Here is a 25320-nt window from a genome sequence, read left to right on the forward strand (position 1 = left end):
TTGAAAGCATGCCATAAAACTCTAACTAGAATTGCCTTCTCACAAAGCTAACGTCTGGCTTTGCAACGAAATAACTGTTCTATTGTGTTCTATTCTGTTCTATACTATTCTGTATACAATACAGTACTATACTACACTCCAGCTTTTAAAATAAAAACGGACAAACTTCCCAACTCTCGCGAGAATTCGTTCCATTTTATAACCGGTGGCATCTTAACAGCTTCGCCAAAAACGATGTTCTCGTCACCAGCCTCTCGGGGTTGTGGTTAGGGTCGTGTGTCGCGAGAGGAAGCGCGAGTGACGTCCTCTCATAGTTCCCATAAAGCGTCTCTCTATGGGAGCGGGAGCTTCATGGACCCCGTGGGTCCATTGCAAAAGATGGTGATGGGTACGCGAAGGAGATCACCATAGGCGCCGCGATGCTTTTCTCCCTTGAAGTTGCCGATGTCACCCTGGATGGTAAGGACCTGCCGAAGACTGATGGTAGTACAGTGGGTGCAACTACAGTAACTATTACACCACTAAACTCGCCAATATGAGTAACAAATGCTACGGTTACCCTGGCAACGGTGGACAGACACATAGCAACGTTGGAACCACAATTGCCCTGACAATAGATGTCACGAACTGCACATGGTTGGCGGGTTTCTCTTGTTAATAATGCCTCCTAGGTTATGAACTGAGTTGATCAGTATTTTACATAACTTTTTTTTTCAATTTTATTTTATATATATCAATGGATATATAAATGTGGTTAAATTTCATCAGCTACGTGATAGAGAACATAGAGATCTTTACCTAAATTTACTAGAGATATAAAAGATAACCCCAAAAAGTAAGGCTGTGTTTCAGAAACATGTTACAATTTATGTTCACATCTTGCCCTTCCTCGAAAAAAATCCATGGAGGATCAATGTCTATATCTTGCTTTGTATTGTCCACAATGATACTTCACAATTTCTCAAATGTGTGCCTTTCTTAGTAGAAATATAGAACCTGGAATTTTGGCTTACTAAGCATAAGCTCTGCCATTGAGATCTCTGTAAAGAAGCAATCATTATTCCACTTCAAAGTATTCATTTATAGACCGGTAACAGCTCTATCTGGGACCCACGTGAATATGCACATATACACACAAACACAGAGAGTTAGTGATTATCCTGTTAAGTTTGATGATCTGTACCATACTTGCCATATATAGTATTGCTAATCATGAAATTGACATGAGGCAAACTATATTACTGAGTACATAGATAATTCAGCCCTGAATGGAGAAGCTCCTATTTATTAGCAGTAGAGGGGGGAAAATGAAAGTGGTGCCACCTTCATTGTATCAATGAATCCAGTTTTACTGAATACCATCTCTCCCCCAATTGCCATCCTAAAATCTGCTGTAAATCCCTTCTAACAAGAAATAATGCCTGGATATTCTTATTTTCCTTTATTCATCCCTTCTATTTTCCTGTTATGTCATACCTGTCTCTTTATTTAATTCTACTGGGAGCCATTCCACCTGAACACAGGGCAGAGGAGATTCAGCAAACACTGAATCATTAAAAGATACAATCTCTTTTCTTTTATATCAGGCATTTTCTTTTATAAGCCTAATTAACTGGGTTTTGCTGATTTTTGTAATTTTAAGATTGAGTTAACAATATTTCCTATATTGAGCGTTACCTCTATATTAACGGCTCCATTTTTATCTGCTTTAGAGTGAACAGCATCCTGATACCTTGGATTTCAGTTTAAATATGAACTTTTTTTTTAATGGAGGAGCACATGACTGTGAATTAGCCTTCTACAAGAATTAATCTTTAGAGAATGCGATTGGATTTTTGGCACTGAATAATTTTATTTTCCAGTGTGATGGCAGGAGTGACCTTGTGTGAACCAACAGAACTCTATAATTTGTTGAATCAATCTACAAAGATCTCTAGATTAGCAGAGCCAAACTATCTCTGTTTATTGGGTAAGTGAAAGTTATTATCAAAGATTAATACACTGCAGTTGGACATAGGAATACTGCACTAGTCAGCAGCATCCATGTGAAAGGGGGCAAATGAAGATACATCATGATGCAAATGTTATCGTTTATGTACTAAGTTCCATCCTTAACCTGATGAAATCATGATACACATAGAGTATTAACATGGCGTGTTACAGATGCCATTGTTGCTTTTTTCCCCAATTTTTAAAACTGTTTCGTATAAATTCTCTATATTATTGTTTTGCTAGAACTATGAGCCAATTGTGTACAAAGCTATCATCCCTTGATCCTTTAGCAAATCCTTGAGGACACTACTCTAGCATTCTAGTCAAAGCTGATCAGCTGCTCTTGAGGTTCTTATCTACTGAGACTATATTTATTTTATTTATATATTATCTTTATATCCTGACTTTCATTCAGGAACATATGTATCTTCCGTCCTCCTATTTTTCCCACAAAACTAACCCTGAGAAATAATTGGGCTGAGAGACAATGGTTTATTCAAAGTCACTTAATGAACTTCTCTGGATGGATTAGAACTTGAGTCTCTCTACTGATTTCTTCAGCACCCACAAATGTCTGGAGTAGGAATGGGGAGATTTAAAAATTGGCAAGTTGGTGAACTTAGGGTTATGATGAGTTATCATTTTAGAACATCTACAGTGCCATTAGCACAAATACAATAACCATTCCAAGGTAACCCTGCTGATTTCCTGGACCATTTCTAGTTCAGCACCTTAACCACTACTTTTCACTGCTACTCTTTTCCTATAGATTTCAATATAGATTTGTATTTGTAGATTTCATATAAATATGTTTTCCTTTTTCTTGTTGCTTTCAGATGCTCGTACCAAGAGAGAATATAATGAAAGCCACTTGATGACAGCACTAAGAGTCAAAACAGTGAGTTTTATTTCTGGAGAAGTCTGTGATTTTTAATCTCCTCATATACCCTAAAATGAAGGATAGCAACCATGCAGAGATGTTTCTAATGGCTAAAAACTATTAATTTTCTTTGCCAACATTTATGGAACAAAATTAGCTATTGCTTTTATGGTCATACTCTACCTTTAACCTATGCATATTTATCCTGATGTAACCCTATCAGACAAAATGGGGCTTCTTTCTCTGTAAATATACATTGCATGACACAACAATAAAACAGCAGAAACATAACTGAAACAATCTCATTCTTCAATTTATTGACATAAATGCAAGAAAATAGAATAGATTTGGCTTGGTGCCTAGATAGCAAGAAGGAAGAAATCATGTTCCTGTGTGATTAATGCGTTCCAACATTTGGACTACTGATGTGAAAAGTGTTTTGAAATTAAAACAAATACAACATTAAAAAGCCCTTTTCTATGCTTCAGTGTATTTCCCAATATTACCAGGACTGCTCCATTAGTAATCCGAAACCATTCTGAAGTGTTTCAAGTTGAAAACCACTTCCTTTGAATTTTTAAATTCTACAACTGTTCTTAATTGGCAAGGCAGATTTGTGCTAGACTACAAATTTATTTGTTTTGAATACAGCAATCTGGTTCTTGGGAAAACCTATTGCTTCATAGCAGTTTCCATAAAATAGTATTGAGCATTTTGGGACCAGTGTTTTGAAGTAACTACAGTATATCATCCACCCACACCAATACCCATATGTGACAGAGGTATAGTTTCTTGGTATATTGAGAAGAAACACACATACACTGTAGTAATAATCTTAAACATTAGTAATATCAATTTTCTTCAAAATAGCACTTAGACCTATATACTGCTCCATGGTGCTTTTACAGTACTCCCTGAGTGCTGTCAGCATATTGCCCCCAACAATATGGGTCCTCATTTTACTGACCTCTGAAGGATGGAAAGCCGAATTAACCTTGAGGCCTATCAGGATCAAACCACAGATTGTGGGCAAAGTTAGCCTGCAATACTGCATTCTCACCACTGCGCCACCAGGTCTCAAAGCCCTGAGCGGGGGAGGGAGAGAATGGAAAATCCTGAGGGGTATCTTTCTTGTGATATAGAGTAATATTCAAAATGAGAAATTGATTGTGCATCCTAAAACAGGTTGCACACTTTCTTCAGCTATTTTTAACCAATCCATATTAGCCCTAGCAAGCATGACCCAGGGCAAGATTCTTTGGGAGCCATTACCTCTACCCTAAAATTGGTCTCATATCTTCTCCAACACACAGTTGGACATTCCAGTGTCACAATTTGTAACAAAAGGGGCTAGTTCATAGCTGAAGATTTTGAAATCAGTTTTACTTTATAAAAATGGGATCAGATATTGGATATTTCTATGTTAGGGTTAGGTTAACTTTCTTAGGATCCATCACAGAAATATCATACTCCATTCTTTAGTATCTGTATTTGGTGCTACTTAATTTACCTTTCTTTGTTTGTTTTAAAGAATCCATTGGGCAAATACTTGGTGCCTGAATCCATCAACTTGGAATGTGTTCGATACTGTGTAGTATATGATGGCAAAACGGAGACCGTGGATGCAGCTTTTGACATGGATTATGATCTACTTGAAGTGGATACAGAACTAACACGTATCATCCCTCTTTTTCTCAAAACTAAAAAGGCAGGGTAGTTTGCTAAGGCTTGGTTCGCTCTGTAGTAATGTTCCAAAATGTCTCATTCTTACTGAACTTGGTGGTGGTCAGATATGCTGGAATCAGTATAAAGAATTCCTAGCCACCATGACTGTTGGGCTCCTGACAGTCTGAGACCAGTCCATCAAAGGCTTAATTACATCAAGCAGTTGCCATTCTCCACCTGAGGCTGCTGAATGAGCCAGTCTACTGCAGAAAATGATGTGCATGGGGACTTCTTAAACGGGGGAAATGCTTCTACATATTGTAATAAAAGTTTCAGAATCCTGTGTTAAGTCCTTTTGTTTCTTCTTCTCTCCATCTAGCATTTGACGCAGGAATTGACATAAAGGAATTAAGAAAGAAACCATCCTCTGAATATAGTACGTTTTATGTTATCATTATAGTGGCAAAACACTTCTTCATGTAAATGGGATTTAAGGGTTTAGATCAGGGGTGTCAAACTGGATTTCTTTGAGGGCATTGTAGTTGTCCTCAGGCTGGCCAGGGGAGGGGGGAGGGGGGATGGATGCCTTCTGCAACACTCTGCTCCCCAAACAGGGCACGATAGGTATTAATAACATGGTTAACAGAACCATTGCTGCAAGATGTATGAGCTTATAAAATGCAGTATTGCAGGCTAATTCTGCCGACTGCCAGCAGTTCCATCTTGACCGGCTCATTGTTGACTCAGCTTTCCATCCTTATGAGGTCGGTAAAATGAGGACCCAGATTGTTGGGGACAATGTACTGGCTCTGTAAATCGCCTAGAGAGGGCTGTAAAGCACAGTGAAGTGGTATATAAGTGTAAGTGTTGTTACTAGTGCTATAAGTCATTTAAATGATTGGGGGGGGGGGGAAACAATGGTGTGTCAGATATATAGAAAGAGGCATTGCTTTTAAGAGACAGAACTTGGATCCTATTGTAATGAACATGGGAATATACATGTAATATAGAGATCTAATAATAAATGGGATGGACTTATAGAAGCCCATGCCACAAATCAATAAATATTTTGTATCAACACTTTACTCTCTAAATGATCTGCTTGTAGATGCTAAAGAAGGCTCTGCGGCTCGCTGTGCAAGAATTATGCAGCGGCTCACCCGCTTTCCAGTCATGGTCTTAAGAGGTGGTTATGAACGCTTTACAACCTCCTATCACTATCTCAGGACCCAAAAGATCTTTTGGATGCCTCAAGTACGATAAATGTCATAGAGGAAAGACCAGGGTTTCTCCTTATACTTCAAGATTTCTCCTTTTTTCTTCTTCAAGTCATAGGGGTTTTATTTTGTTTATTAATAAATTGGCTATGGGGAACCTCAGGTACATATACACACCCACACATATGGCCTTCTTTGTGGTGGGAAACTTAAATTCTTTGATGCTCCAATTAGTTATTGAAAGCCTCAGAAGAAACAAAAATTAATAGTCCCTCATGGCTCTTTGTCTGTTCTTCTCTGTGCTTATTTTGAGAATCTTGGAAATGGCTTTCTTTCTATCCCTTCTAGAACAGCCTAACGGCTTCCAGATACACACCAACTTGATTTGGAATTGACCAGGTCTTGTGGGGGTGGAGTTTTCCGGTAATTTGGGGGGAATTCTTTCCCAGCTCATCAAGTGGTCAGATGGCCCACAAAATTTCACTTTTTTTGCCAAACATATTGTTATGGAAATGTTCAAATGTATATGTAATCATATTCAATTTTGCTTTATAATTCTGTGTGTGAAGGTTGGACAGAGTTCTTGTATAAGTAATTAGCCATATTTTTCAGAAGTTTTATGGTGCATCTTACAATCCAAATATATATCAGGATGTAAATATTAAGGAAAGGTGTATACAAAATGTGTACTTTAAAATATGCAAAAGAGGTTAATGTCAAGAAAAATAGCTACAGATGGGAGGTTAGTATGCATAAAAATAAACTCATAATTTTGGATGAGAACTCTTGTTCTTCTAGAAAGTAGACTGCATTCTCTAAGGTTTACCTTATAATATTGAATAAAGCAATGATTGGCTGGTTCATGTTCATGTAGCAGTGGCTGAAAAGCAAGTATTCTTCAAAAGAGTCTCCCACTAAGTAGGTAGATTGCACTCCAAAATTTTGTAAGAATTATGTCTAGCATTTGATATCCTAGATACTCTTTCTACCTCTATTTCCTAATGTCTTTAGAGGGCCTGGTTAAAACTATTTGAGGTTGTTTTGCTCAGCATGTATGCACAGTAAGTTGAGTATAAGCTCAGACTCCTCTCTCAGTAGAGACTAGATTTTTATTATCCAGAAGAGGTGTTCAAGTTCTGCATTCTTTCTCTTTTCCTCAAGTAGCAAAAGTTTCCCAGATCTAGCAGGCATTTGAGGCAGACAACCAGAATACTTTCCTCCTTAGGGAGGTCTGTGGCATCAGTTTATTCCTATTGGATATTTTTAAAAGATTCTTGGATTTTATTTCATTTAAGAACTATCCCTGCAATATTCTCTTGCAAATTTTAAACCTTTATATCCTCCTTTGAGAGTTCTCTTCTAGTCAAACTCATGCTGCCTGCTTTCCATTTGTCTAATGAGAAGTAGGTACCATTGAGTTCAATGGGACTCATTCTCAGTGGTCTGCAGCCTACAAGGTTCTACACTTTATTGGATTTGAGATGTGAAGCTTAATCACTTAATGACCCCTCTTGCAATCAAGATGATCTTGAAAATGGCCATATTGATTGCACCTCCCAGATTTTGAACAAGTACTGTGCTTTCATTGGATGATCTGTCTCCTCCCCAACAGGAATTGGAAGCCTTTAAGACCTATCCAGTAGAAATCTTGCCTGCTAAGCTGTACATGGGAAACTACAAACAAGCCTGTGACAGCCAGATTCAGAAGGATCTGAAAATCAAAGCTCATATTAGCATCTGTGAGGAAGATGGCATATTGTGAGTATTCAGCCCCCAGTAACAGTATACTGAAGACAATTCAGCACTCCCCACTTCTCCAGTCTTGAAAAAGAAATCACAATAGTTACCTTCCCGTGCATTATTTTAGTCCTGGGTATTGTAAGGCCATTTCCAATCTTGCTACTGAATTTTAGCACTTGAATGTTTTTTTTTAAGTGCAATTTTTTTATCAATGTGCAGTGGCAGACATGGAATTTATAAATGAAAGACCCAGACTTAGTATTGTTTTTAAAAAGACCTTCCCCTATTTCCACCCAAAAAATATCTGGAAGAAAGAAAACCAGTTTACAGTAGCCTTCAGTCACCTTAAAAGTGTGGATTTCTTATCAACCAAATATTGTCAACCTCAATATCTGATAGAAGTAGGTAGGTGATTGAAAAGCATCTCAGCCTGAAGGCATCCTTTGATTCCATATGCAGGTCTTAAGGCATACATCCCACAGCCTTCCATCCTTCCATGGTCAGTAAAACGAGAACCCAGATTGTTGGTGGCAATATGCTGACTCTGTAAACCACTTAGAGAGGGCTATAAAGCACTGTGAAGCAGTATATAAGTCTAAATGCTATTGCTATTTAAAGACTTCAGGCAATTTATATCCCTTGCATAATGAGATCTACAAAAATATAAACTCTGATTACCTATGATTCCTTGCCCATTTTTCAAACTTTGCTGTATTTTTTAAATGATAACATCCTCTAAATAGCTTACAGTATATAATTCCCACCACCATCACCACCATTATATTTTCAAACAAGTCCATGAATTAGGCCAGTTTGAGAATGATTGACTGAAGACCAGTATGAGCTTTTTACCTAAACAAAAATTTGAACTACTGCAATGCTTCTAAGCAGATCGTCTCTTTTTCCCCAGTTTCCTTGAAGACAGAGAAAAACTCCTTCATATTCCTATTCCTGATTCTCTAGAGGCAGATTTATTTTCTCACTTTGTCAACATTTGTCACTTTATTGGTAAGTAGACTACAGTGGAATTCTCCTTCCACAGTCCAGAGAGCAATTGTATAGTCACAAAGTTGTTTTTTACCTGTTTATGCCAAATATTCAATCTTTCCATCATTTCATCTCATCCCTGCTAACGAGACAGGGTTGTCATCTGCATTCTCAATACATCTGTAAGTTAAAAGTCTTCAGATTGAACTTCTTGAGGGAAGTCCATGGGTGGACTTCAATTACCAGAACTCCCCTGCCAGCCATACTGACTAGGGAATTCTGGGAATTGAAGTCATCTCAAAGTTGCTGAGGTTGAGAAACACAGATTTGGTCTATAATATAATACAGTCCCAAATTTCTGATCCCAAATTCCAAATTGTCATGAAGTCAAAGGAATGTGTGGTTTAGCTGTTGTAGACTGCTGTTGATCCTGCCACATCACAACCCTGTAATTGAGAATACCCAGATTTCTGATGCCAGCAGAACATTTAGGGATCACCTAAAGTGAGAGGTAATGGGGGCAAAAAGATGCTACAGCACATACTTAGCGCCTGTCTGCAACTCCTTAAAGCAGCTGCATCTTTTTCTAGGATCAGGAAAATAGCAACTATTTGAGTCACCTTCTCTTAAGGAGAACAGAGAATATATGAGTATGGACCATTTACGGAGGCAAGATGGCTTCCAAATAGATATGTGCAGATCAATGCAAATTTGATCCTTTTGCCTATTGATTTGCAGTGTGTAATTTATGCCTTCATTTTTATTGAAATATCCAGACATAAATATCCAGACGTAAGTCAATTTATAGAACATCTGTAGAAATTATCATCTTATTATTTTTGGTAAAGTTTTTCAGAAATAGTTTGCCACTGCCTCCTTCCTTGGGCTGGGAGAGACTAGCCCAAGGTTACCAAGCTGACTTAATGCCAAAGGCAAGATTAGAACTCAGTTTCCTGGTGTTTTAACCACTATAATACACCAAGCTGGTTTTCCAACTATATTTACGCAGTAGTGTATTTTTAAATCCCTTTCGTTTAGAGAAGTCATGGTGTTAGTTCAAATCGTTTAGTTCCCTAGATAACAGACTTCATTTCCCACTGGAATATGTAAGCTACGCATTGGCAAGTAGGCCCACAAGTCTCCTGGGGTCATAATCTCACACCTTCCCATAGCTCTTATATACCTTGACACAGAAATAAGTCTCACTGACATCAGTGGGACATCCTACTAGACTTCAATGTATGAACTTAAACTTGAAGAATTCACATTTGCCCCAACCATCTCTCATAATTTTCCTCCATAAATTGGCATCAAGATTAAAAAGTGTAAAAAAAAAAAAAAATGACTTTTTATGTATAATTTATTGACTTCAAACTCTTAATGAAAAAAATAAATTAATGAAAACCTTATTTAGATGCTCATATCCATAAAGGAGCAGTCCTGGTCTTCTCTACTTTGGGAGTAAGCAGGTGTAGCACAGCAGTGATGGCTTATCTTATCCATTCTTGCAAGCTTTACTTGAAGGTGAGTGTAGTTGACAACTTGTAACAACCTTTCCTACTAGCTGTTTGAATACATTAGGATTATAACTTCCCAAACACCTGGAGAACACAGGTAGGGAGAGGCTATCGTATACTAATGTTAGTTCTTCCCATCCCCAACATGTTTTGCCATTATGCTGAGCATTTGTGTAGCTGCACTCATCACATTTTATTCTCAGATATCTTTTTGTCCAATTTTTTCTCCCATTCTCTCTTGTTTTTTGTGTGTGTGTCAGTTTTTCAATTATAAGATTCTTGGAACAAAAGCTTACATTGTTTATAGATTTTATATTGTCAAATTAAGTTTGATTGTAATCAATTTAGAGAGTTTTAAAAACAAAATGTGAAATCAAAGATGATATGGTGGCCTTTTTTGTTATGTGACCAGTCCATTGTATATTGTATATACATAAAAAGGGTGAAGTTTCAACTGATGTATCAAGAACTGAACCTAGGGTTTTGGCATATGAAGCATGTATTCCACCATAAAGTTACAGAGAACCCTTCTGATTATGGTTTAGATGGCTGTGACTCTAGATACATATAATTCAATGCAAGTCTTCTGTTCCCCCAAGATGCTTGGGGCTTTTCTCAAATATTTTCCCTGCTCCTGATCTTTTATACCTTTCTTCACAGAACGCTTGGAATTTTGCCCAGAAATGTAAAAATAACATACGGCCCAATCGAGCATTTGTGAAACAGCTATCAGATTGGGAACAACGGTTCTATATAACTGCCATCACTGACATTTCAGAACCAAATTATTGATTGGAAGCTTTGTTTATTGTGAGTTAGTGGAGTGGAAAAATGAGAAGCAAGCCAACATTTATTTTTCAGAAGCTGTTGAAAGAAATCTTTACCTTTCATTGTTGCACTATTGCTGACTTCATCATCTGTCTCACACTCAACAGACATTTCATTGTGTTTTTATTTTTCATGAGCTTGTTTGTCAAGGAGAAAGATATTATATAGAATAAACTTTCAGGTATCCAAAACGCTGTTCCCCAAACAAGATTCTTCCACTAAAAACCTGTTTTTCCAGCTATAGATCAAGAAAGGTTGTAGCCCCATCCTTATGGAACACTCTATCACCAGAAGTGGGAACTGCTCTCACCCTTTTGGCCTTCCAGAAGGATACTAAAACTTGGCTTTGGTCTGGGTCTCCAAAGGAGACACTCATTTCTGGAGGTGGTTGGTGAGAAGTCCTCATCCACATCCCATCTCTTAATTCTGGTTTCTGTGTACTTTTTAAAACATTAATCTGTGGAGTTTTGATGTTATATTTTAATTATTTTTCTGTTTGTTTTATAACCTGTAAGCTGCCCAAAGTCAGGGGAGAAGGGTGGGATGAAAAAATTAATAAGTAAAAGTTGTAGGCAAACGCATCAATGCATAGGGTTAGAAAACAGGCAATGTGCATTAAGCCCTACCAGAGGGAATGAAAAAAGGTCCAGCCTTCTTTTTGATATATTGGTTCTCAGCCATTACACCATAGGCAGAAAAGGAAGTAATTCAAGGAGTTGATGGTTACTCCAACTTTACAAAGTTTCTACATAATACTATTTGGGGCAACATCACAAGAAGTCATATTATGAGACGTAATATTATGTATTTCAGATGCCAGTTCAATATTCAACGAGCTCCACTAGGGTTATTTCGGTTCCATTAGGAGCCTTAATTGAGTAAACCCTTACAGGGAGTCCTGTAGAATATGGTTGCCTCAGGAGAGAAGCCAGAAATCTCACACAGGTATATTAGAAATGAAGGGGAATCCTGCATAAGCAAACTACTTGAGTAATCCCTGACAATCCATGTGACCCAAGCTCCAAGCAAGCAAGTCATATTTTCCTTTGCCTGACTCACCAGTAACATCTTGATATTCCTATATGTGCATTGGGACAATGATATTAGAAAGGCTTCCTCAGTTTCTAGTTTTTAGTACCAAAGAACTAATCCTGATAGCAAAGTCATGATCTCAGCTCAACAACAATCGGGATTAGAGTTCAGAAAAAGCAAAAGGCATGTATGGAACCATCAGTCAATAACGTGATGCTGTGAAGCTTCCAGTCAGCTGGCAGCAGGCATAATGACCCACATGGTTCTAATACCATATCAAGGACATAATCATATGCTGCATGACAGTTTTATTATGAAGGTTGCAAGAACTCGGCTAGAGCAAATAGACTGGCAATTTCCTAAGCAATAACTTGACAGTCTGCAGATTGCATGTGGCTCTCAAGCTTGTTTTTGGGTCTTAGAACCTCCTCCCTCCCCATCCAAGTAACTAGGCAGCAAATTGCACAAAACTCAAAATGCCTCCTGCAATTATGCCACCTGCTCCAGCAACTCTCACCCTGTTGTGATGGAAACTGGTTGTTTACATGGGAAGGGAACTGAAGAGAAGTTACAAATGTTGCAGCAAAATCAGCTGTGGCAAGAAGCAAATTAACGGTGGAACATTTAAAATGGTTGCTTTAAAAAATAAATTTAATGAATAAGAGGATAATATAATATCGGTTTCCACCAATAATGTAAATGCTTCTGTGACTTCAAACTTTAGTGACCTACATAAATAATGGTTTGTTGCTTGCCTGATCTGGAGAGGGTCAGATCAAGTTACTATTGAATGGGAGACCAGTGTAAAACCACAGAGGTCCAAACTGGGAAGTCAAAAAAGCATCCGGAAAGAAAGGACGAGCAAAACTCTTATTGCTGCCAAGCAGGCAGTCCGTGAATTCTGTGGTAGCTGAGCTTGATCCTGTGAGTGTATCTTTTATACAGACCCAACCAATGGGTGCTTATGTGACAGATCATAGTGAAACAAATCTTGGCTTGGCTGGTTAGGGCACCATGTCAGTGCGACTTCACCTGTCTCTTGACATCCTGCCGTCTGACAAGTGATCTCTGCACTCTGGAAAGAGAAGAGCAACAAAAATGATTCTGGGGCTGGAGGCTAAATCATACAATGAACAGTGATAGGAATTCGATATGTCTAGTTTAACAAAAAAAAAAACATGATAGCAGTGTTCCAATATTTGAGGGGCTTCTACAAAGACAAGGAGGTCAAACTACTTTCCAAAGGCCAAAAGCCAAGACAAGAAACAATGGTTGGAAACTAACCAGGGAGAAAAGCAGCCTAGAACTAAGGAGAAATTTCCTAAGGATGAGAACAATGAACCAAGGGAAGGGCTTACCTTCAGAAATTGTGGGTGCTCTATCACTGGAGGCTTTCAAGAAGAGATTGGACAGCCATTTGTCTGAAATGGTGTAGGGTCTACTGTTAGGGCAGGGGGTTGGACTAGAAGGCCTCAAGGGTCCCTTCCAACTCTATTATTATAGTATGTTCTTTGCGGGGGGTGGGGTGGAGAACAGCACAGCCTCTGCTCGCTCGACCTCTCGCCCTGCTGCCCTCACAATCGTCCTTCATTCCGCCTGCCCGCCCGGCGCTGGCTTCGTACCGGCGCTCATTGGGCGGGCCCTCAGCGGGCGGGTCCCCGAGAGCCCCGGCGGATTGGCCGAAGCGTCGCCCTTCGGTAGCGTCGCTCCCTCCTCTTTCTCCACTCCGCCCCCGCTCTGCGGGAAGGCGCGTCCGGAGGGTTGCCCGCCGGTCTCTGACTGACTCCCGTCGCCATGGCCCACCGGCCCTCGGTCGCCGAGTGCCTCCGGGACTGGGGAGCTGCAAGACGGCTTCCAGCTCGCGCAGGTGCTCTTCGGAGGGGGTGGGAGGGGAAAGGGGGGAGGCCACGTCACGGAGAGGGGCGTTGTCGAGCGGAGAGAAACGGAGTCGGGCGGAAGGGTCTGGTCGGCGGCGAGCGGGAGGAAGCCGGGTTCAGCCCCGCGGCCGCCTCTAGCAGGGTGGCTGTCAGCATTCCTCAACCGGGTGTCATCTGGAGCAGGGGTCTCCAACCTTGGCGACTTTAAGCCTGGCGGACTTCAACTCCCAGAATTCCCCAGCCAGCTTTGCTGGCTGGGGAATTCTGGGAGTTGAATCCGCCAGGCTTAAAGTCGCCAAGATTGGAGACCCCTGATCTGGAGAAAAGGGGCTGCTCCTCCGTTCCCAACCCGGGAGTTGACATTGGACGGGGCGGGGAATAATACCTCTCGGACTGGGTCAGCAAACCGTTTTCTCCTTCCCGCCTGGGTGAAAAACAAGAGCATGTGCAGATTGCCTGGGCCCGAAGGGTTTTGGGGAGGGGGAGGGCGGACATGAGCCGTACGGGCACCAAGTCGGGTTTCTTTAACCGGCAGGTAGAAGTCCAACCTCGCAGAAGAGGAAGGGAGAGAGAGAGAGAGTTTTTATATCTGCTAGTCTAGTGCATGCATGAGAAAAGCATTGCTGAGCATATGAAGAGTGCCTTCTCCGGGTGCTTCCAGCAAGGGTGTGAAGGTGGAAGTTTTTCTGAGTGTGCTGCATCTCTTTCTGTATCTGAAGAGGGGGGCATCTGCAGAGCAAATGATCTGACTTTATTTGAATGATCATTTATTTAAATGATAGTCTGCCTTCTGCAAAATAGCCACGTTTGGCTGCAGCAGCCTTTTTATCCAGCAGTAGATACTGTACACAGAAGACAGGGCTTATCATTAGTTACTAGTCCAAAGGGTTATACATTATCAATATCAAGGGCACTGTGCTTCCTATACCAATTCCATAGTAGCAATTATTAGATGGCTTTTGCTCTACTGTAGATTACAAAATCAAAGGATATCTAAGGTAATCTAAACTATCTGCTATGAGGGCCAAAAAAAAAAAAAAAGTCCTTACAATTGCAGTTTACCTCACAGTTCCTTATCCAGCCTCTGTTTGAAAGCATTCTATCTAAAAATTGACCACTTTTCTTGGTAGACTTTTCCACTATTCAGAGAGATATAATTCTATATAATGGCCCATGTGATTATCTATCTGAAATCCTGATCAAGAAAAAAAGCTATGTTCAAGAAAAAAATTTTCCCCTTAGTCTCTCACAGAACCCCATCAAATTCTTGTGTTGCTCACAGTTCTGCAAAACAGTTTTGAAAACCTGGTTGAATATGAAAACCTGGGCAGATCTTGAAAGTTAAAAATCTCCTTTGAGGAATTCGGCTGTTAAGTTTCCTGGTGGTATCTAGCTGACCCCTTCAAAATAGGATGTTGAATTTTCAGATATCTGTGTTGATCCGGAATAACTGGATCTTCTGTTTTTCAACCAGACTGACTTCCAGCCCTTCTTTTTTTCATATATTATTAGTGAGAAAAGTGAAAGTGTTTGTGCATGAGCTCCAAGTGCTATGGAAAAATTCTAATATTGTGCAGGTGTGGATGAAGCCAGGTTGTTTTGATTATGGGGTTTGAAAGGTATGGCATGGAATATGGGAAAACATCATCCCCTGATTCTTCAGTTGTTTTCTGAGAAGTTTGAATAGTTGATCTATTGGTAACAGACTTACTGAGGAGGAAGGTAAAGAATTTGAGGAAAGATACCAAGAAATTAAAGTGACTCTCTGGCAGGGTAGATTTGATTTAAATCAAGTTGATTTAAATCACAATTTAAATCATAATAAAAAGTCTTGACTTAAATCAACTCGATTTAAATCATAATTTTTAAAGAGCAACACTCTTCTCTGTCCCACAGTGGCTCCTCCTCTGACTTGCTGTTGATTCACTGACAATCCCAATATTGCAGAATATACAGCCTCATGCTACATAACTAAGCTCCATTTCATGATGAATAAATCATGGCCACTCCCACCCAGCAACCGGGCAGCGAACCAGTTGCTGGGATTTTTGAATCCCACCCCTGATCTGGGGGCCTTTGCACACCATTTTATGTGCCAGTGGCACCTATTCCTGGATAGGCAAGCCCCGCTCACAGTCACCTATGCCCTAGTTAACTTCAGTTTAGACTACTATAACATACTCTGTATGGGGCTGCCCTTGAAGAATATCCAGAAGCTTCAGCTAGTACAAAATGCAGTGGCACAGGCGGCATGTGTATTTCTATAACAGCATAGGCTGCATTTTTACTCTTTGAGTTGGCATTGGCTACCAGTTTGTTTCTAGGTAAATTCAAGGTGCTGCTTTTAACCTTTCAAGCTTTTCGTGGTATGGGACTGGGTTATCTGAGGGACTGGCTCTCCCCAATTATCTCAGCCCCCGCCCCATTAGACCTGGCACACACAAGTACCATCAGTTAGGAACATACATTTGGTGGAACCCAGACAGCAGGTCTTCTCTGCTGTGGCACCTACCTTATGGAACATTCTTCTGGTTGAAATTAGATTAGCTCCGTCCTTGTTGAAGTCCCTCAAGACATGGTTATGCCACCAGGCCTGGGGATCCCAACAACCTGAGGATACATCTAGATCCCAATCTTTTGGGAACTAAGGAACGATTCCGTGGATATATTTTTCTGCGGACCGGGATGGGGGTGTGGGCTGGTTTTGCATGCTGCCTGCATCCCGCAGTTTCTGGCATGCCACGGATCGGTGCTGGTTCATGGACCAGTGGTTGGGTACCTCTGGCCTAGATGGCTCCACTACTGAGATAGATATTTTTCCACTCTCCCTTTGCCTGGGGTTTGTATATTTTGCTTTTAATAATATTTAACTTTTAATACTCTTACATTTTTATATGGTTGTTGTACTTATGTGTTTTCTCTGATGGCTGTACACCGTTCAGAATCAATTTTCTTGCGATGGGTGGCCATATAAATTGTTTGATTAAATAAAATATTGTCATTACCAAGTTTATGCAATACAGGTAATCCTCAACTTCCAACCACAATTGAGCCCAAAATTTCTGTTATTAAGTGAGGCATTTGTTAAGTGAGTTTTGCCCCATTTTATGACTTTACTTGCCACAGTTGTTAAGTGAACCACTGCAGTTGATAAGTTAGTAACCTGGTTGTTAAGTGAATCTGGCTTCCCCATTGGCATTGCTTGTCAGAAGGTTAAAAAGGTGATTGGGTGACCTGGGAACAATGCAGCCATCATAAATATGAATCAATTGCTAAGCATCTAAATTTTGATCACATGACCACAGGGATGCTACAAAGGTCGTAACTGGGGAAAATGGTCATAAGTCACATTTTTCAGTGCCATTGTCACTTTGAACAGTCAGTAAACGAACTGTTGCAAATCGAGGACTACCTGTACACAGAAAGACACTAATTAGGAATGAAACTGATCAAAAATGAAGCAAAGAAAAACATTATTGAGGCTTGTTAGATGACGCATTTGTAGATATTTAATAGATCTGGCTGTACAAACGTAGCTTCTGGTGGATTGATTGATTTACTAGATATACATCCCAGCTTTCATCAGAAGCTCAAAGCAGTTTATACGGGAATTTTTTGACCTTATGAAATTAGTTGGGCTGAGAAAACATGATCAGTCCCAATTACCCAGTGAGTTGCAATGGATTACGGGTGGGCTTGAAACAGGATCTCCCTGATCCTAGTCCAGATGTCACAACAGGTGGCAGCCTTTAGCTGCCCTTGGCTGCTCTTAAAAATATTAGGCAGGATCAGAGTTGATTAGCTCTTGGATGAGAGACCACCAAAGTAGAAAAAAAATATCCTAGAGAAAGCAGTAAGAAACCACTTCTCTATTATTGCCAAAAGACCTACATAGTTGGGAGTCAAGCTTGACATGGAGTCTTAATTCAAAAACAACTTAATTAAGGAGAAGGAGGTTGATGCATGCAGAAATAGCAAAGATACAAGGAGGAACTTTGCAAAGATATTTGAATGTGTGGGTGATGCTTCTTCCTTCCTGCTGATAACGCAGCTTATCAAAAGAGTATTCTGATTCCCAAGGATGGGAATAACAAAACAGTAGAACAGAATAACAAGAATGAAGGGAATTATCTGGATTTCTGGGTCTCTGCTCTTTTCTAGCAGTTTTAATGTACCAGATTGCAATTTGACGGATAGTTAGGAAGTTTCTGATCATTAAAGGATCTTGTACTGCTGCCCCTAGACTTTGGTACATCTACTGACATTTGTGTATAGATGTCTTCTACATCTGCATACATAGCACAAATAATTGTCCTATGTTACTCTGTGATAATTGTGGCACACCTTTTCATATGGCACTGAAACCTGAATAATGAGGGAGATCACTTTGTCACCACTCTGACTTGTATTGGCATCGTGTATCCTGGTTGAAAGGTTGTTCCTCACCTTTGTGAAGTATAATAGATTGAGTAACAGGGCTGCACTTGCAGCTCTGCCAAGCAAGTGTAGACATCTCGGCCTTGAGACCAAAGTGCAGCCTTGCTTAGTGATATTACATCATCAGCGTACAGGGTCCTTTCAGAAAATGGCCAGTTCCTGAATCTCCCTTTCTCCCCTTTTCCACATGCAGAGAAACATTAGAACAGGGGTGTCAAACTCGAGGCCCGCGGGCCAGGGCCAGCCTGCGGGTACTTAGATCTGGCCCGTGGGGCTGCCCTGGAAACAGCAATGGACCGGCCCGCGGTGCCTCTGCCAGCAGAAAAGAGCTTGTGAGGGGGGGAGTACGGCCCTCCAAGCTCTGTTTTCGCTGGCAGAGGGTTGCAGGAGGCCATCCCAGGCAAAAATGGCGCTTGGGCCACCACAGGTGCCCCCCGACATGAGCTGGCCACGCCCCTCCCCACCCCCCAAGGTCAAATACAACCCTGACGTGGCCCTCAATGAAATCAAGTTTGATACGCCTGCATTAGAAGTTTCTGGTCAATTTTTGGCTCAGAAGCTACCTGATACCTGCTGGATTCCTGCACCTTGTAAAGCCATTGAGGGGTTTGTTTCCTTTCAAGTTTGTGTAATATAGATATCCTCGACTTACAATAGTTCATTTAATGACCATTCAAAGTTACAACAGCACTGAAAAAAAGTGACTTATAACTGCTTTTCATGCTTACGGCCATTGCAGCATCCTCGTGGTTATCTGATCAAAATTCAGTTGGCAACCGATTCATATTTGTGACAGTTGCTGTGTCTCAGGGTCACATGATCACCTTTTGTGACCTTCTGACAAGCAAAGTGCATGGGAAAGCCAGATTCACTTAACAACCGTGTTACTAACTTAACAGCTGCACTGATTCACTTGACAAAAGGGGCAAGAAAGATTGTTACATGGGGCAAAACTCACTTATCTTGCTTAGCAACAGAAAGTTTAGTCTCAGTGTGGTCATATGTCAAGGACTGCCTATATATATTGTGTGAATTTAACCACTGTGGGGTCTAAATCGGGGTCTGTGGCTTAACATTTTGTAACTTATTTCTTTGAAAATATTTTCAGCTTGGTTATTTTCATCCAAACAAGTTTTTGGTGAGTTATGATCTAGAAAACCAATATATAGCAAAGCTATAAAACAAAGCCGAGGGGTTCTTTAAAGGGATGATCACCTGAAGGTCATTAAGGTCCAAATTTGAGAGTAAAAAGTCAGATCTTTAATGTCTGACTCAAACGGATAACATCAATGCTAGCAAGGATCCAGAAAAGGGTATTCCAAGGCCAGGATGCCAAATTAGTGAAAGCCTTCTTCTGCGTCGCAAAATAGCACAACTCTTTCAGCTGTGGGATACCAAGGAGGGCTCTTCTACATGATGGACCTTTAGGATCGGGTAGATATATATTGGAAGAGGTTCCTCCAATATCACAATCTCAAACCATTCAAAGTGTAAAATGTCGTTACTAAAACCTTGAAGTCCAAGTAGTAATAAATACACCCACTGACAATGAAACTTTGTAAAGTTTCTGTGGTTTCAGAAGGATGTAATTAAGGTTTGCCTTAAAACAATATGTGGCCCCAAGTGATGGCGAACCTTTTTGTTGTGGTGTGCTGAAAGTGCGCGTGCAATAGCGCGCGTGCATGTGCTGGCATCCACAATGCAATGTGCCCTGCCCCCCATGCGCATGCAACCCCCCCCCTTTACCTGCACTGCGCGTGCGTGCGCCTCCCAACTCATTTATACCAGAAGTGATGAAATGGGCTTGGTTTTCGGCCTCCAAAGGCTGCAGAAGCTTCCCTCAAGCCCCCGGGAGAGCAAAAACGGCCTCCCCTGGTCTCCAGAGGCCCTCGGAGGCTGAAAACGGGCACTTCCGGTATTTCCCGAAGGCCTGTTTTTCAGCCTCCCGAGGCTGCAGAGGCTTCCCTCGAGCCTCCAGGAGGGCGAAAACGGCCTCAAACGGGCCGAAAATCAACTGGGAGGCGCATGCATGTGCAGTTTGGCTGGGGCTTGCGTGCCCGCACAAATGGCTTTGTGTGCCACCTATGGCACATGTGCCATAGGTTTGCCTTCATGGCCCTAGGTATTGTGGTTTATATAATAAATTATGGTTTAAGATATGTCAGCTTGTTCATTGTCTTTATAAATAATTTGTAACAGCTTTCCCCAGTTTGTCTGCTAGATGTATGAACAAGAAGCCAAAACTCTTCAGTTGAGAACTTTGGAAGTTGAAGTGCACATATCCCAACCACAAAAGACTTTGCTCAAGACCAGACTTATCCATACTGCAAAGAATCCGCTCCCATGAACTCCGCACAGAACTCAAAAACCGTCTAGACAATGGAGAAAAGGGCCTATACATTGACTACAGAGCTGATTGCATCAAAAGAAAATCACACAACCCACAACTCCACATCCAACCCCACCCCATCCAATCCAACATCACTCAAAGCTAGGCATGCACGCCCCTAACTACCTCTATTCCAACCACAACTGGCCTTAAATGCAAGCTACTCAATGCAAGAAGCCTTGTAAATAAAATACCTGAATTTCTCCTCTTACTAAATATGGCTAAATTCGACATTATATTTGTCTGTGAAACATGGCTCAACTCATCTCTCCCTGACTCCATTACCACAGTAAGAGAGTATCATGTTTACCGATCAGATCATGAAATCCGTAGAGGAGGTGGTGTTGCTATCTTCTATAAAAAGTCCCTACATCTAAAAAACATCCAAGTTACCCAGGAGCTTGCTAATCCTGACACCATCGTCTGTAAACTGTCCTTAAATATCACATTTCAGTTCTTACTATGTTACAGAGCCCCTGATTATGACATCAAACATGCAAACAAGCTAAATACACTACTAACACGGGCAGCATCCTGCCCACACGCTTTTATCTTTCTTGGTGACTTCAATCTACCTCATATTAACTGGACCCTTAATGAATGTACAACTGAACCCACATATGCAACCTTTTACAATTCAGTAACAAATCTGGGACTAGAACAACTAGTAACCAACAACACTACACTTTAACAACTGCCTTGATCTCATCTTCTGCAATAGTTTGAATTCAATTTATGGAATACAAATTAAAGAACCCTTTTCCAACAGTGACCACAACATGATTGACTTTTGTCTCAACATACATCCACACAAAAATCATCACAACGACGGAATCCCCAATTATAACTTCAAAAAAGGCAACTATGATCTTATAAACAACGATCTCTCATCCCTTGATTGGCAATTTTTATTCTCTGGATGCAATACTGTAGAAGACCATTACAACATATTTTTACTTGAAGTCAAAAGAGTCATCAAACTATATGTACCATTAACAACTCCCAAAACCGGAAAAAAACACATTACCCAAAACAATAAGGAAGCTTCAATCCAAAAAGAAATCACGTTGGCGGAAAAACAAATCTGGTCATGTTGCCAACTTCAAAAGCCGATACAAAATTTATGCCACCAGATAAAAACTGAATGCACCAATTATCACATTAAACAAGAAGAAAACCACCTATGCACCAATTCCACCCGTGCTTTCTACAATTTTATAAACAACAAACTAAAAGACTCAAGGTCCATCCCACCCCTGAAAGGACCTAATGGTAAATACTGCAATGACGACACTATTAAAGCCAACCTCTTTAACACATTCTTTGGCTCAGTATTTGTAAACAGCAATGGATCATGCCCAGAATTTCCTAGTCGAACCACAGACAATTACAATGATCTAATAAATATCCATTTTATAGAAGACGTTGTTGAAAAAGCACTGCGCAATCTAAAACCATCTCTGTCTATTGGACCGGACAGAATATGTGCCTACTTCTTAAAAAAGCTATCCACTGCCATAGCCGAACCTCTAAGCATAATCTTTGAAAAATCTTTCAGGACCAGCTCCTTGCCAAAACTATAGTCACAAACCACAGTCATCCCCATCTTCAAAAAGGGAGAGCCCAGCCTAGTTGAAAATTACAGACCAATTTCCTTATGCTGCGTCACCTGTGAAGTCATGGAATCAATTATTAACCAATCCATTATCCTACACTTAGAGACAAACAACCTACTCTCCAATAAACAATTTGGTTTCAGGAAAAAACTATCCTGTAATCTGCAACTCTTACACTGCAAAAACATATGGACTACACCAGTGGCCCCCAACCTTTTTTGTGCTGCAGCCCGGTACTGGCATCACAAAATGATCTGCGGCCCGGTACCGGCATCAACACGCATGACAAGGCAAGACGAGCCGAGCGACCAGCCAGCCAGCCAGCCGCCCCGCTTCTCCCTGCCACCTTCAACTCCTCCTTTGTACCTTTGTCGATGGGCTTCGCTCGGGACGGCTTGGGATGGTCGCTCGGCTCGCCTTGCCTTGGGTGCTGAAAGAATCCTCGCGCCTTAGTTTCGTTCAAGCCCCCTTCGATGAAACTAAGGCGCGAGGATTCCTTCAGGACCCAAACGTCGCTTTCCAACCGGAAAAGCTCACCCGGAAGCACTTTCTTGTCAAGCAAGATGGCAGCGCCCAGCAAACCGGCGGCCCAGTAGGAAATGTTCCACGGCTCGGTACCGGTCCGCGGCTCGGTGGTTGGGGACCCCTGGACTACACAACTCGATCAGGGCAAAGCAATAGACGCAATCTACATAGACTTCTGTAAAGCCTTTGATTCAGTGGTACATGACAAACTACTCCTAAAACTAAAATCTTACGGTATCTCTGGACAACTGCATAACTGGATAGAAGCATTCCTGTCAAAGAGACAACAAATGGTCAAAATTGGGAGTGTCCTATCAAATTCTGTACCTGTCAACAGTGGTGTCCCTCAAGACAGTGTTCTAGGACCAACTCTCTTCATACTGTACATAAATGACCTGTGATCACATTAAGAGCAACTGAGTTCTCTTTGCTGATGATGTAAAGCTATTCAACACCACAGACAATACTGCTACCCTTCAAAAAGACCTTGACTATGTATCAGAATGGTCAAACAAATGGCAACTTCAAATCTCAACAAATAAATGCTCTGTCCTACATATTGGCAAAACAAATCAAAAAATAAAATACAAGCTGAATAGTCAAGATCTTGCTGATGATCCAAGCTCTGTAAAGGACCTTGGAATACTCACCTCTAATGATCTAAGTGCTAGAGCCCACTGTAACTACATAGCCAAAAAGGCATTAAGAGTTGTTAACCTAATCCTACGTAGCTTTTTCTCTGGTAATATTACACTAATAACTACTAGAGCATACAAAACATTTGCTAGACCAATACTCAAATACAGCTCATCAGTATGGAACCCACATTATGTATCTGATATTAGCACAGTTGAGAAAGTCCAGAAATATTTCACAAGAAGAGTTCTTCACTCCTCTACTCGTTGCAGAATACCTTATGCCACCAGACTTGAAATTCTAGACCTAGAAAACCTAGAACTACGCCACCTTCGGTATGATCTAAGTATGGTATATAAAATCATACATTGCCATGTCCTACCTGTCAATGAATACTTCAGCTTCAACCATAACAACACTAGAGCAAACAATAGATACAAACTCAAGGTTAATCTCACCAAACTTGATTGCAGGAAATACGACTTCAGCAACAGAGTGGTCAATGTCTGGAACACTCTACCTGACTCTGTGGTTTCTTCCCCAAACCCCAAAAACTTTAACCTTAGACTGTCTACTATTGACCTCACCCCTTTCCTAAGAGGTCTGTAGGGGGCGTGCATAAGCGCACCAACGTGCCTACCGTCCCTGTCCTATTGTTTCTTTTATTTTTTTATTTTTCTTATATGTATCTATGTATTCATAACTATGTTTTTACTTATACCTATTATCTTGTAAGCAATTGACAAATAAAAATAAATATCTGGCAAGTGCCCAAATTCAGAAAAGCTGGTGTATAACTTAGCATTATAGATAACTTCATGATTATGGCTTCCACAACCAATCACGGCTTGAGGTGATTTTTGAAAGAACCCTGTGGGAGCTGCTTAAATGAGTGAATGTACTAACTACGTTCCCACCCATGTCTGTTATTAATGATGAAGCTCTCCAACATTTTATTTACCAGTCATGTACTAACCTGCATTGTAGAAAAATGTCAAGTTTCTGTGCTAAGCTGTGGTATTCTGTTCTTGTTTTCATTAGGAAACTCACAAACAATACAAACAGAAGCTGGAAGAGCTGACGAAGCTCCAGGGCATCATCTCCAGCTCCATTTCACGACAGAAAAAACAGCTAAAGGAACTCTCTCTGACTCTTAAGAAGTATGTTTATAGTCATTATTCCGTATTGTTTGCAATACATGGGTGGAAGTGCTTGGACAGGTCATACTGTATTAAGTACTGAGCAAGCAGATAGCTTTTATATTATAACCAAATGACAAAATTTGAATTATGAACCATGAGATTGAGTTGGCTCTCTTCAAGTGTGTCAGCTCCTTCACTTACACCTTTTATTTCACTCCCTTTTAAAGGAGATCAGACAGCAATCAGACTTGAAAACTGTTTGCAGACATGATATTTTTCCGATTAAAATCGGAATTCCAATTTTTTTGGGAATCGCCTGGGCGGGGCGGGCGGGGCGAGCGGCGGGCGGGCGATTTCTTGGTGCGCGGTGGGGGGTCTCTTGGCCGGCCCCGATTTTTTTTTCAGAGGGGAATATCATGCCTGTGTTTGGTAGTTTATATTCTTCCTTTCCTCTCTTAAGTCCATCTTAAAAGTGAAAATCGGTCTGCTGAACAGTTTTGCCCACTTTGCTTCTATCTGGGTATTTTCTATCTCGTCACAAGAGTTAGGAGAAGCTGGTAGGAGCAGAAATTAAGCCGGGAGCTGCCGACCTATTCAAGTGATAGGTGGGAGGGGAAGCTGAAAATTAATATTAGATGAGATTTTAGATACTGAAGCTGAAGGTCACATACTTTGGCCACCAAATGAGAAGAGAGGGCTTGGTGGAAAAGACCCTGATGGAAACATTGAAAGCCAAAGGAGAAGGGGACGGCAGAGGATGAGATGGTTAGATAGTGTGGTCACTGATGCAATGAACATGAATTGGGCCAATTCTGGGAAACAGTGGAGAACAGGGAGGCT

General features: G+C 40.8%; 2 protein-coding genes and 1 long non-coding RNA gene across 5 annotated transcripts in view; 2 read left to right on the top strand and 1 right to left on the bottom strand.

Annotated features, from left to right (window-relative positions):
- Positions 1 to 178: 178 nt before the first annotated feature.
- STYXL1 (serine/threonine/tyrosine interacting like 1) lies at positions 179 to 11300 on the top strand. 3 transcript variants are annotated; one of them, XM_026672338.2, is made up of 10 exons: positions 211 to 459; positions 1863 to 1969; positions 2829 to 2890; positions 4404 to 4548; positions 4917 to 4973; positions 5646 to 5791; positions 7367 to 7512; positions 8405 to 8502; positions 9896 to 10005; positions 10659 to 11300. In XM_026672338.2, the coding sequence occupies exons 2-10, from the start codon at positions 1867 to 1869 to the stop codon at positions 10788 to 10790; spliced, it is 999 nt and encodes a 332-aa protein (XP_026528123.2). In that variant the 5' UTR covers positions 211 to 459; positions 1863 to 1866; the 3' UTR covers positions 10791 to 11300. The 3 variants fall into 3 exon arrangements, with proteins under 3 accessions (XP_087814149.1, XP_026528123.2, XP_026528121.2); XM_026672336.2 differs by having other exon boundaries at positions 284 to 459; positions 1713 to 1969; XM_087958023.1 differs by lacking the exon at positions 1863 to 1969 and having other exon boundaries at positions 179 to 459.
- A 1191-nt stretch (positions 11301 to 12491) lies between these two features.
- Positions 12492 to 13470, bottom strand: LOC148132692 (uncharacterized). Its single transcript, XR_015748113.1, has 2 exons — positions 13217 to 13470; positions 12492 to 12933 (listed from the first exon to the last, which is right to left on the bottom strand). It is a non-coding gene; the product is annotated as an uncharacterized LOC148132692 (long non-coding RNA).
- A 183-nt stretch (positions 13471 to 13653) lies between these two features.
- The window catches only part of TMEM120A (transmembrane protein 120A), a gene marked incomplete at its 5' end in the record, with an annotated part of 29446 nt that continues 17779 nt past the window's right edge, over positions 13654 to 25320 (top strand). The window contains 2 exon segments of the mRNA XM_087952847.1: positions 13654 to 13725; positions 24380 to 24498. Coding sequence (XP_087808973.1) covers positions 13654 to 13725; positions 24380 to 24498 — 191 coding nt within the window.

The sequence above is a fragment of the Notechis scutatus genome, chromosome 1, assembly GCF_049901735.1.
Source record: "Notechis scutatus isolate UNSWTSFEM ecotype Mainland chromosome 1, rNotScu1.2, whole genome shotgun sequence".
Lineage (NCBI taxonomy): Eukaryota > Metazoa > Chordata > Lepidosauria > Squamata > Elapidae > Notechis > Notechis scutatus.

Bases quoted from the DNA above. Each gene is read 5' to 3' on its own strand.
- STYXL1 (XM_026672338.2), top strand. From the start codon at position 1,867: ATGGCAGGAGTGACCTTGTGTGAACCAACAGAACTCTATAATTTGTTG. The intron at 1,970-2,828 runs GTAAGTGAAAGT...TGTTGCTTTCAG, and splicing joins AAACTATCTCTGTTTATTGG to ATGCTCGTACCAAGAGAGAA. The intron at 8,503-9,895 runs GTAAGTAGACTA...AACCTTATTTAG, and splicing joins CAACATTTGTCACTTTATTG to ATGCTCATATCCATAAAGGA.